The sequence below is a fragment of the Hypanus sabinus genome, chromosome 6 (assembly GCF_030144855.1).
Source record: "Hypanus sabinus isolate sHypSab1 chromosome 6, sHypSab1.hap1, whole genome shotgun sequence".
Taxonomy (NCBI): Eukaryota; Metazoa; Chordata; class Chondrichthyes; order Myliobatiformes; family Dasyatidae; genus Hypanus; species Hypanus sabinus.
In genome coordinates this window covers 11,025,717-11,036,938 of record NC_082711.1, presented here as the reverse complement: position 1 = coordinate 11,036,938, position 11,222 = coordinate 11,025,717, and the positions used below count along the sequence as shown (strand labels likewise).

The window sequence follows — 11,222 nt, the reverse complement described above, 5'->3', positions numbered from 1 at the left end:
AACATTGTGGTCAGACAGATTCTGCCATAGAGCCATGCAACAAACAACTGGGGCAGGTTTTACAGGGTAATGGGGGATGGGGAGATGATTCCATAAATTAGTGTCTGCTTGAAACTGCTAATTTTAAAGTGTGAGAGGTACCAGGATTGAGAACTTCAAAGTAAATGTGCACGATCTAACCATAACTCTGATTTAACCAGCCTTCTCTTCTACTGAGAGCACTGGGAGTACACTGACACAATCTTTAGTAACAGAACTGAGAAGTCGGAATGAAGACGAGGACAGGGGAATAACTTCTGCACAGAATTCCTTTATTCCTCAAAGTACTAGCTGACTTTAGACCTTGTTGAAAGCAGCAACGTCAACACTTTGCACCTGGAAAGGATGAGAAAACAAAAAGAAAGGTTAGGACAAGAGGGTACATTAACTAGCTGTCCCAACATTACAACCAAGGGCAAGAAGATAAATTCAGCATTACTATTTGTCATTCTTCAGTACACAAGTGTAAAGAACAAAACGATCACTACTCCCAATCCGGTACAAATACACAATAAGTACAAATATAAAACACAATATACAAGTAACTATTTGAGCCTGGCCATAAATACATAAGATTTACTTTTTAGTTTCAAGTTCCTGGGAGTTCAAGTTCCTAAGGTTCGATCCTGGTCCCAACATATTGATGCACGACAGTGGCTATTTTCCCATTAGGAGTTTGAGGAAATTTGCTAAGTCACCAAAGACTCTAGAAAATTGTTACTGATGTACTTTGTGGAGAGCATTCGAACTCGTTGCATCATCTAGTATAGAGGGGCAACTGCACAGGACTGGAAAAAGCTGCAGAAGGTTGCAAACTCAACCTTCTCCATCATGGGCACTCGCCTCCCAGCACTGACTGAAAACGGCAGCATCCGTCACCCAGGACATACCTACCTTTCTCTCGCTGTTAACATCAGGCACAGCAACCTGAAGACAGTCAGCTTCTTCCCCTCTGCCATGCACACTACCTCACTATTTTTGGTTCTCTTTCTGCACTATTTATTTTTTATACACATGTATATTTCTTATTGTAAGTTAGCCTTTTTATGCATTGTACTGTACTGTCACAAAACAAGACATTTCACAATACACTGTATGCCAGTGATATTAAACCTGATTCTGATATATAAAGTTACAATTAGAATTAAGAACTTACTTTTATTTCTTACATCCACCTCACATAAGGGAGTAAAAATCTTTGTTGCATCCTCACAACATGACTGAGAGGAAATGATAAAATGACAAGGGGACCCTTGGCAAGAGGAACACTTCTGGATCAGATGTGTCAGTGCAGGTATGAGGTGTGCAGTGTTAAAGTGATGGGGTGGGGGAGCTACAGCATAGGAGTTTTAGACTGAACTAGTAAATAGTAGTGAATTTAATTGCAATTAATTAAAAAACAGTAATTCTAAACCAGGGCAAGATTTACACAGTGAACGGTAGGCCAATGAGGGGTAGAATAGTGGGAACTGGGAATACATATCACAACTCCTTGAAAGTGGTGTCAAAGGTAGATAGGGTTGTCAAGAGAGGTTCTGGCACGTTGGCCTTCATAAATCAGGGCATTCAGCACGGGGTGGGGAGGGGCAGTGGTGGTATAGTTGTGCAAGACATTAGCGAGGCCAAATTTGGAGCATTGGGTGCTGTTCTTGGCACCTACCTACAGGGAAGATAAAAAAGATTGAAAGGGCACAGAGAAAATTTATAAGGATGTTGCTGGGATTTGTGGACCCTATTTAAACAGAAAGGTTGGATAGGTTAGGACTTCATTCCTAAGAATAAAGAGAATTATTCCTAAAGAATAAAGAGCATGGAGAATGACGAGATTTGAAGGAGTTATACAAAACTGAGGGGGTACAGACAGGGTAAATGCAAGCAGGTCTTTCCCACTGAGGTTGGTTAAGAGTGAAAGGTGAAATATTTAAGGGGAATCTGAAGGGGAAATTCTTCACTCAGAAGGTGGTGTGAGTGTGAAACAAGCTGCTAGAAGTGGTAGATACCACAAGATATGAAATTGGAGCAGAATTAGGCCACTTGGTCCATCCAGTCTGCTCCGCCATTTCAACATGGCCCACCCAGTTTTCCTCTCAGACCCAATCTCCTGCTTTCTGCCCTTATCCCTTCATGACCTGATCACCTCTGCCTTAAATATACATAAAGACTTGGCCTCCACAGCTGCCTGAGGCAAAGAATTCCACAGATTCACCACTCTGGCTAAAAAAATTCATTCTCATCTCTGTTCTAAAAGCACACCCCTCTATTCTGAGGCTGTGTCCTCTGGTCTTAGACTCTCCCACCACAGGAAACATCCTCTCCACATCCACTCTATCAAAGCCTTTCACCATTCGATAGGTTTCAATGAAACCCCTCATTCTTCAGAATTCTAGCAAATACAGGCCCAAAGCCATCAACAAGCCATTTAACCCTGGAATAATTTTCATGAACCTCCTTCGAACCCTCTCCAGTTTCAGCACATCCTTTCTAAGATAAGGGGCCCAAATCTGCTCACAATTCTCCAACTGAGGTCTCAGTGTTTTACAAAGTTTCAACATTACATCCTTGCTTTTATATTCCCGTCCTCTTGAAATTAATGCTAATATTGCATTTGCCTTCCGCACCACAGAGTCACCTTTCAAATTAATCTCCCAAGTCCCTTTGAACCTGTTTTTTTATTTTCTCTTCATTTAGAAAAGTCAACCCTTTCATTTCGTCTACAAAGTACATGACCATACACTTCCTCACACTGTATTCCATCTGCCGTATCTTTGCCCATTCTCCTAATCTCAGCCCTTCTGCCCCTCCACCCACCTTCATATTGTATGCGAACTTTGCAAAGGTATCAATTCCATCATCCAAATCATTGATGTATATTGTAAAAAGAATCGGTCCCAACACAGACCCCTGTGGAATACCACTAGTCACTGGCAGCCGACCAGGAAAGGCTCCATTTATTCCCGCACCTTGCCTCCTGCCAATCAGCCACTGCTTTATCCCTGCTAGAATCTTTCTGTAATACCATGGGCTGTATATGGGTTCAGTTATTACATTGAAGTGAGGTTTGGAAAGGTAAACTGACTGGAGGAGTTTGAAGGTGCTCTGTGTGCATACAGATGTACAGGCCAGTAAGGACTAAATGGCTCCATGTGAAGTACAGTGGCACTAGTTCCACTAGTGGTGAAGCTACCAGAAATCTGTTCTAACCCATCAGACAAGAGATGGGCCAAAGGGCCAGTCATGGAAACCCAGGTTGGAATGTATTTGAAGTGGAAGTAGAACATAGAACCCCGCAGGCAATTCCTCCGAAACTTTTCAGGGCAGCAAAGTAGCATAGCAGTAACTTCGACACTTTACAGTGCCAGAGATCAGGATTTAATTCCTGCCACAGTGTGTGGACTTTGTATGTACATCCTGTAACCACGTGGGATTCATTTGGGGGCCCTGGCTCCCCCCACATTCCTAAGACATACAGGTGAGGGTTACTGGCATGCATTGTTGGCACTGGAAGTGTGGGGACAATTGCCGGCTGCCCACAGCAGGTCCTCCAACTGTGATGGTCCCTGTTAAACAGTGTTGGTCACAAATAAAGCTCATCTTACTCTAGATCAATCTGATGCTTTGCTCCTTCATAGCCCTTCTGTTTTCTTTCAAATCATAAGTAAGTTTCCGACAGATTAAAGGATTGAAGACGCTGAGAAGCCTGGGGCACGTCAGCCACAATCCTATCAGAAGGCAGGGCAGTGAGATGGCCTCCTCACTCCTATCTTCCATGTTCTGTAGACCTGATGGCAAGGAAACCCATCAGGACTGACCCGTATCCTGATTTTAACGTCGTCTCCTAGTGTTAGATATTTAGCCAGAGGACACCCTGCGCCCTTAATACTCGAGGCTTCGAACCTCAAAGTTCATCACCATATACTACCCTGAGACTAGTTTCCTTGCAGGCATTCTCAATAACTCCAATAACCACAATAGAATCAATGATAGGCCACACCACCAACAGGGCAGACAACCAGTGTGCAAAAACCTGTAAATACAAAAAGAAAGAAAATAAATAAGCAGAGAATATTGAGAAGATGGGATAATGATGAACACTCACGTAATCCTCAAATTGGATGATTTGTTCCTCCAGCTGGTCGGTGCCGACCTTGTCGTCCTCCACCACGCATTGGATCTGGAGCTTCCTGATGCCGTAGCCGACGGGGACCAGCTTGGAGGCCCCCCACACCAGGCCGTCCATCTGCACCGTGCGGACACACTCCTCCAGCTTCGCCATGTCCGTCTCGTCGTCCCACTGACAGAGACAGGGCACATGTTACAGGCACTGGCTTCACACACCGCCCCACGTCCTATACCCAAACTTCATCTACCAGCCTGCAGCCTCACCCTGTGTCCTGGCCCAAACATAATTGTTGCCGACGGTTCTAATGATGGCCTGTTTTGACCGGCTGTACCTGCTCCCCCACCTCACCCCCTGGTTAGCAAGAATGAAAGTGCCGCACACTAGGGCAGAAGGTGCATTCAGTGATATCTCCTGCATCTCCAGTTCCACACAGGTGGAGTAAGACCAGAAGACAAAGGAGAAGAATTAGACAATTTGAACCATTGAGCCTGCTCCACCATTCCATCATGGCTGATTTATTGTCCCTCTCAACCCCATTCTCCTGCCTTCTCCCATAACCTTTGACGTCCTGACTAATCAAGGACCTACCAACCTTCACTTTAAATATACACAATTACATGGTCTCCACAGTTATCCATGGCAATGAATGCCATGGATTTACCACCCTCTAGCTAAAGAGATTCTCCCTCATTTCAGTTCTAAATGGATGTTCCTCTATTCTGAGGGACATGTTTTAACTCCCTCACTATAGAGAGTAGAGGGAAAAGGTTGAATAAGGGCCCTCCCACTATTCCTCATTCTGGGATCCAGCAGGAAAAGATGACCATGTCCCTGACCTCCAGAAGGACTGTTGGCAGGGGCACAGAGCAAGGACCAAATGATGTACAAATGGGCACCATGATAGCCAAGCTGCAAGTGCAATACTAACATAGCTCAGGGCATCTGTCTGGAGGTCAATTCCAACACTGCCTGCAAGAGGTTTGCACATCTTCCCTGTGAGTGGGTACGTTTCCTCTGGGTGCTCTGGTTTCCTCCCACAATTCAAAGATGTACCGGTTAGTAGGGTCCTTGGTCATTGTAAATTGTCCTGTGATTAGGCCAGGGTTATATCAGTGAGTTGCTGGGCAGTGCCTGAGGACCTGTTCCGAGCTGTATCTCGAACTCTAAACAAAATAAAAATAAAATTCTCTGAAGGGGACAGATCATGGTGGGGGGGGGGGGGGGGAGAGAGAAAGGGGAAAGGAAGGCATCTCACAGGCTTGACATCCAGGAGGATGGAGGACTTGGCAATGAGGGTGGGCTTCTTGGATTTCTTCTCGGCGTACTGGCGGAGCCGCTCTTCCCGGACCCTCTCGCTCTCCGCGCTCTCCTCCTCGTCGCTGCTGCCAAAGAGGTCCAGGTCATCATCGTCCTCCTCCGGCTGCTTTGTGCTGGGCTGAGAAAGGAGAGCGGGGTGAGGGAGCTGCAGCAAGGCAAGGGTTAAAATAACGAGCTGACAGACAGCGTGCAGACCCAGGCTGAACACGGTCCCCGAGACCTGAACTCTCCTTTGTACAGCCTTTCTGTTCAACGTGACCAAGCAGATAAAGAAGTAAATCAGATGCAAGGCATACACTAACTATTGGGCAGTTACCATATTAATTTTTTTAAGTATTATTCCCCTATAAACACATTTAATTGGTTATTTAAACTTGAAATATGTATAATTGACACTTAAATATGCAAATAGAATTGAGAAGTGCACATAGTTTTTAAGAGATCAGTATCTGTATCCAATGAGACAAAGATGCTGCCCGGGTTAGACAGCATTTCTCACAAGGACAGGTTGAGTGGGCTAGGAATTTTCTCTTTGGAGCAAAGGGGTGGCTGATACAAGAGGGCATAATTTTCAGGCAATTGGAGGAAAATACGGGGGGGGGGGGGAGACATCAGAGGATGAGAGATGACTTGATAGAGGTGTACAAGGTAAGAGGCACAGACAGAATGGACAATCAGACATTTTCCCCCAAGGTGGGTGCCTGGATCATTGCTTCATGGAAACTTCCTGTCCCCTCCGCATTCGCTCCCTCCCTGGTACCCATTTGCCCACCCATCCCTCCCCATCCTCCATGCCCAATGCACTCCAGCCCCTTCCCCATTCCCATCACACACCCTCATCTTCCTATTGTCCCAAACCCTTTTGCCGCCCCACAAGCTATGCCCCCCCCCCCCTTCAGAGAACCCCGAGCAGCTGACCTTGCTGGGTTGGGTTGGTGCAGGCACCAAGGGTTTGGCGCTGGTCAAGGACTTCTCCATTGTGGAAAGACGCAGCTCCAACTTCGACAACGTTAACCGTAGTTCTTCCACCTCTAGCCGGGGGAAGGAAACAAGAGAACAACACAATCTTACAGGGAGGAACTACTGCTCGAAGCATACTCAGTGTTGACAAGGCCTGAACTGCACAAGAGATTCTGCAGATGCTGGAAATTTGATAGGGTTAACTGCATGGGTTTCCTTTGGGTGTTCCAGTTTTCTCCCACTTCCCAAATATGTACCCGTTAGTAGGTCATTGGTCATTGTAAATTGCCCTGTGGTTAGGCTAGTGCTGAACAGGTGGGTTGCTGGGCATTTCAGGTCACTGGGCTGGAAGGGCCTGTTCTGCACCGTATCTTTAAATGTTGTGAGTTGGCCCCAGCTCATCCTCGGTCTGTGCTGGTCATTGACACAAACGATGCAATTCACTATATGTTTTGATGTACACGTGAGAAATAATGCTAAAGATAATCTTTTAAATGAGCTGTTGTAAATTCTCCCTGGAGTGCGGGTGAATGCGTGCGAAGAGGGGATGAGAAAGTGGGGGAAGTAAGATGGGCCAGGGCAGAAATCATGTACGAATGTGCGTATGATAGTTGGTGCGGACTTTATAGGCTGAAGGGGCTAGTTAGTTCAAAGCCGAAGTCTCCAGTTCAGCACAGAAGGGCGGGTCCTAGAGTTTGAGGGCCAGAATTCAAAGTCCTGTGATTGACCCTGAGGTCGATACCAGAGATCGCAGCTCAAAGCCCACGTGTTGCATGACTGGAAGTCGGAGGACCAATTTTGTTGCAACAAAGCAAAACAAAAACAGCAAATTGATTTCTTTTCCTCCCGCGCACACACACACTCCAACACCTCCGAAAGCCCTTCGCCTTGGACTTGCAGTCACACATTCACAAATATTGGTGCTTCTGTTGTCCTGCTGACCACCGTGGACACGCTATGTCTCACCAGAGTGGGCGACAGCACTTGCGGGGCTGCCCCCAGCACATTCTTAGGCTGTGCTGGCTGTTAACGCAAACAACACGTTTCACTGTACATGTGATAAATAATCAAATCTGAATTGAACCTCACCAAGGATCCAGAGTGAAGACAGAGCTTTTCCCTATGTCCTGCCCACAGACAAAGGTACAAGTCACATCAATTCAAGCTGAATATGGCTCCCACTCACCCCACACTCTCTCTCTGTCCCTCTCTCAGTGATAAGGTGAGAGCAGTTACAACTTTTCTCCCCACCCACATCACCTACCCTTGTGCAAGTTCTGGTTCTCCTTCTCCAAGCTGGTGACACGGGAGCACAGCTCATTATCCGCACCCTGTATCGCGCTCTGCAAAGGGAAACCGGAGATATTAGCTCTACAACACAAGCAGAAGAGGCATTCAAGAGTAGAGTAGGGCTATAGGAGCGTTTGATGGCTGTGGGCCTGTAGCCACTGGAGTTTTGAAGAACAAGGGGAATCTGATAGAAAGCTATGAAATATCTAATACCAGAGAGTATGCATTTAAAGTGAAGAGGGGTGTAAGGGGGTGTGTTTTTGCACAGTGGTGGGTGGCTGGAATGCACTGCCTGGGGTGGTAGCAGAGGCAGATACATTACAGCAACGCACACAAGATGCTGGAGGAAATCAGCAGGTCAGGCAGCGCCGATGGAAGTGAACGAATAGTCACCTTTCGGGCTGAGACCCTTCTTCAAGACTACATTAGCGACTTCTAGGAAATGTTTAGATAGGCACATGAATGTGAGAAAAATGAAAGAATATGGATATAGTTTAGTTGGCTATTGAATTACTAATTTATATGGTTTGACACAACATTGTGGGCCGCAGGACCTGCTCTTGTGTTGTACTGCTCTATGTTCTATTGCAGGTCCTGGATAGGGTGGACTTGGACAGAATGTTTCCAATAGTGGGCAGTCTAGGACCAGAGCGCACAGCCTCAGAGTAGAGATGTTCCTTTAGAAAAGATAAGGAGCAATTCCTAGACTCTTTGGCAACAAATTAAAACAGGTTAGGGTTATTGATCTGCGGGCACGCTATGCTGGCTTTGAAAGTATGGCGACATTTGTGGGCTACCCCCAGCACATCTCCGACTGTGGTGGCCTTTGATGCAAACGACACATTTCACTGTATGTACATGTGACAAATTAAGCTTTTATTTATCTTTTCTTTGGATCAATGTCTGATTGGCATGGTTCACATCTTGAGAAAATACACCTGTACAATTCTGGGAACTAGCTTGAAACTTTATGACACCGGCAATGACCACCTGGTCCATCATGTCTGACTCAATGGGAAAGCAGGCATTCAATGCCTCTCCTCCCAGAACAAGATCCAACAGCACAAAACGTGGAACTGAATCACACATCCTCCTCTCCTCCAGGCGCTTTACAAAAGTCAGCAGAGCGGCCTCCATTGACTTGTTCAGAGGGGTAAGGCACACTGCAGAAGGACTTAAACAGATTAGGAGAATGGACAAAGGACAAAGAAATGGCAGACGAAATACAGTGTCGGGAAGGGTATGGTGATGCACTACGGTAGAAGAATAAAGAACTATTTTCTAAATGCGGATCGAATTTAATTGGGGCTGCAAAGGGACTTGCAGGTTGAGTCAATCGTAAGGAAGACAAATGCAATGTTAGCACTCATTTAAAGAGGACTAAAATATAAAACCAAGGATGTAATACTAAGGCTTTAGAAGGCATTTGTCATACCACACTTATGAGTATCAAGAAAGGATGCGCTGGGATGAAAGCATTTTACATGGATGGGTCTGAGCCTGTGCTCACTGGAGTTTAGAAGAACAGTGGGGGGGGGGGGGGGAAGGAATCTCACTGAAACCTATTGAATATTTTAAGGACTGGATAGAGTAGATGTGGAGAGGTTGTTTCCAATAGTAGGAAAGTCTAGGACCAGAAAGCACAGCTCAGAATTAAAGGATGTCTATTTAAAACAGATACGAGGAGAAATTCTAGAGGACGTTGAATCTGTGGAATTCAGTGCCCCAGGTGACTGTGGTGGCCAAGTCATTGGGTATAATAGGTACCAGCACTTCATTAGTAAAGGCATCAAAGTTTACAGGGAGAAGTCAGGAGGAAGGGGACGAATGTTAAAATAAATCAGTAATGATGGAACAGCAAGCAGACTTGATGGGCCAAATGGCCTAATCCTGTTCCTATGATTCATGGTTAACACTACTTTGTTTCAGGTTATCAGAAACTCAAGCCGGAATTGCCAAGGGGGGCTTTACATGATGATGGACAGGGCCTACCAAGCACAAGCGGGATGGTATGGGTGGTAGGACATGCTGAGGAGAAGCAGATAGCTGGGCTCAGCTCTCCACATGCAGCTGGGGAGGGGGAAATGGTGCAGAAGCCACACTCTGTAAATGAGAAGCAGAGATGGCAGTGAGAGTGAGGTTGAATCAAATGCCAAAGCAGATACACAGTGCATCAGCGTACTTACTTTCTCAGGAGGAACAAGAAAGACATTCTTTGCCAGGAAATAAAAACACAGGTTTAGTAGTTTGGGGACACAGATCATGACAGTTATTTGTTATAATGGTCATGCCAATACAGTTAGATTACAGACCTGAGGAATAATCTCATTTTGCACCACTGCTCTGGAGTAACACAGCAAGACTAGGGGACATGCAGCCATTTAGATCAGAATCCCAATACCCAAATGCAACTCTAATGTATGAAGAGACCAATAATAAAGTACACACGTGCACACTCTGCATGAGAATGGATTGCAGCAACAAGAGAGAAAGAACCAGTGACAAGGACAACCAGACTGCAGAACAGTTACTTTCCCCAGGCAGTAAGACTGATCAACAGCTCCACCCACCAACTCTACCACCACTTTACTATTTCCCACTAGTCACCTCATGCAAGTCTAGTATCACTTTATGGACGTACAGAGGCTATCTTACGTATTTATATGTACTATGCTGCATGGGATCCAGGGAAGCAGTTATTTCATTCTCCTTACACTTGTGTACAGGAAGTCACATTAAACAATAGTCATAGACTAGTACAGCTGAAAACACACTCTTCTGCCCTTAATGTGCCACACCACTTAAACTGCCTACTCCTATTGACCTGCATCGGTACTACAACCCTTCGTGCCCCGACCATCCATGTGCCTATCCAGACTTCTCTTAAAGGTTAAAATCAAGCTCGCATGCACAACTTGTGCTGGCAGCTCATTCCACACTCTCACAACCTTCTGAGGGAAAGTGTTTCCTCTCATGTTTCCCTCAATCTTCTACATTCTAGGGAATTAAGTCCTGACCTGTTCAATCTATCCTTTTAACTTGGGTCGCCCAGTCCCAGCAATCTTGGATCTTGAAGTGTTTTGGAATGTTAGAAGTTGCAAACAGAGCACGCAATGCACAAGTTCACTCCAAAAGGGAACAGCAGGGGTGACAAAGATTAGTGACACAGTGGAGGTGGGAGAGCAGCATGCCACCTAACATTATCCATTGCCATGGAACCTCACATGGCTGGTGACGGGCTCGACACTATCACGGACCGTTTCTTTGGGATTTCTGCTGGCCTCGCAGACAGACGAGATCTGCTTGTGGAAATACATGGAGGGATGGAGGTTATGGGATGTGATAGTCACGATGCTCCACAAGTACCAACTGCTCTCTGGCATGACAGAAAGCCACCCACACATCTAATAACAAAGCATATTTGCACTGATGAAAGCAGCCCCAATGGATTATGATCTCTCCTGTAACATTCTCATGGATTTGCCTGTATGTCAGG

The 11,222-nt window shown here is 45.8% G+C and overlaps 1 protein-coding gene across 4 annotated transcripts in view; it reads right to left on the bottom strand.

Annotated features, from left to right (window-relative positions):
• Positions 1 to 290: 290 nt before the first annotated feature.
• The window catches only part of LOC132395304 (elongation factor 1-delta-like), a 34,688-nt gene continuing 23,756 nt past the window's right edge, over positions 291 to 11,222 (bottom strand). For 3 of the 4 annotated variants that reach the window (XM_059971701.1, XM_059971705.1, XM_059971702.1), the window contains 5 exons: positions 7,701 to 7,779; positions 6,395 to 6,507; positions 5,415 to 5,621; positions 4,136 to 4,330; positions 291 to 375 (listed from right to left, as the gene is read on the bottom strand). In XM_059971701.1, coding sequence (XP_059827684.1) covers positions 337 to 375; positions 4,136 to 4,330; positions 5,415 to 5,621; positions 6,395 to 6,507; positions 7,701 to 7,779 — 633 coding nt within the window. In that variant the 3' untranslated portion in view covers positions 291 to 336. The remainder of the gene's footprint in view (positions 376 to 4,135; positions 4,331 to 5,414; positions 5,622 to 6,394; positions 6,508 to 7,700; positions 7,780 to 11,222) is intronic. The other variant, XM_059971704.1, reaches the window with a different exon arrangement.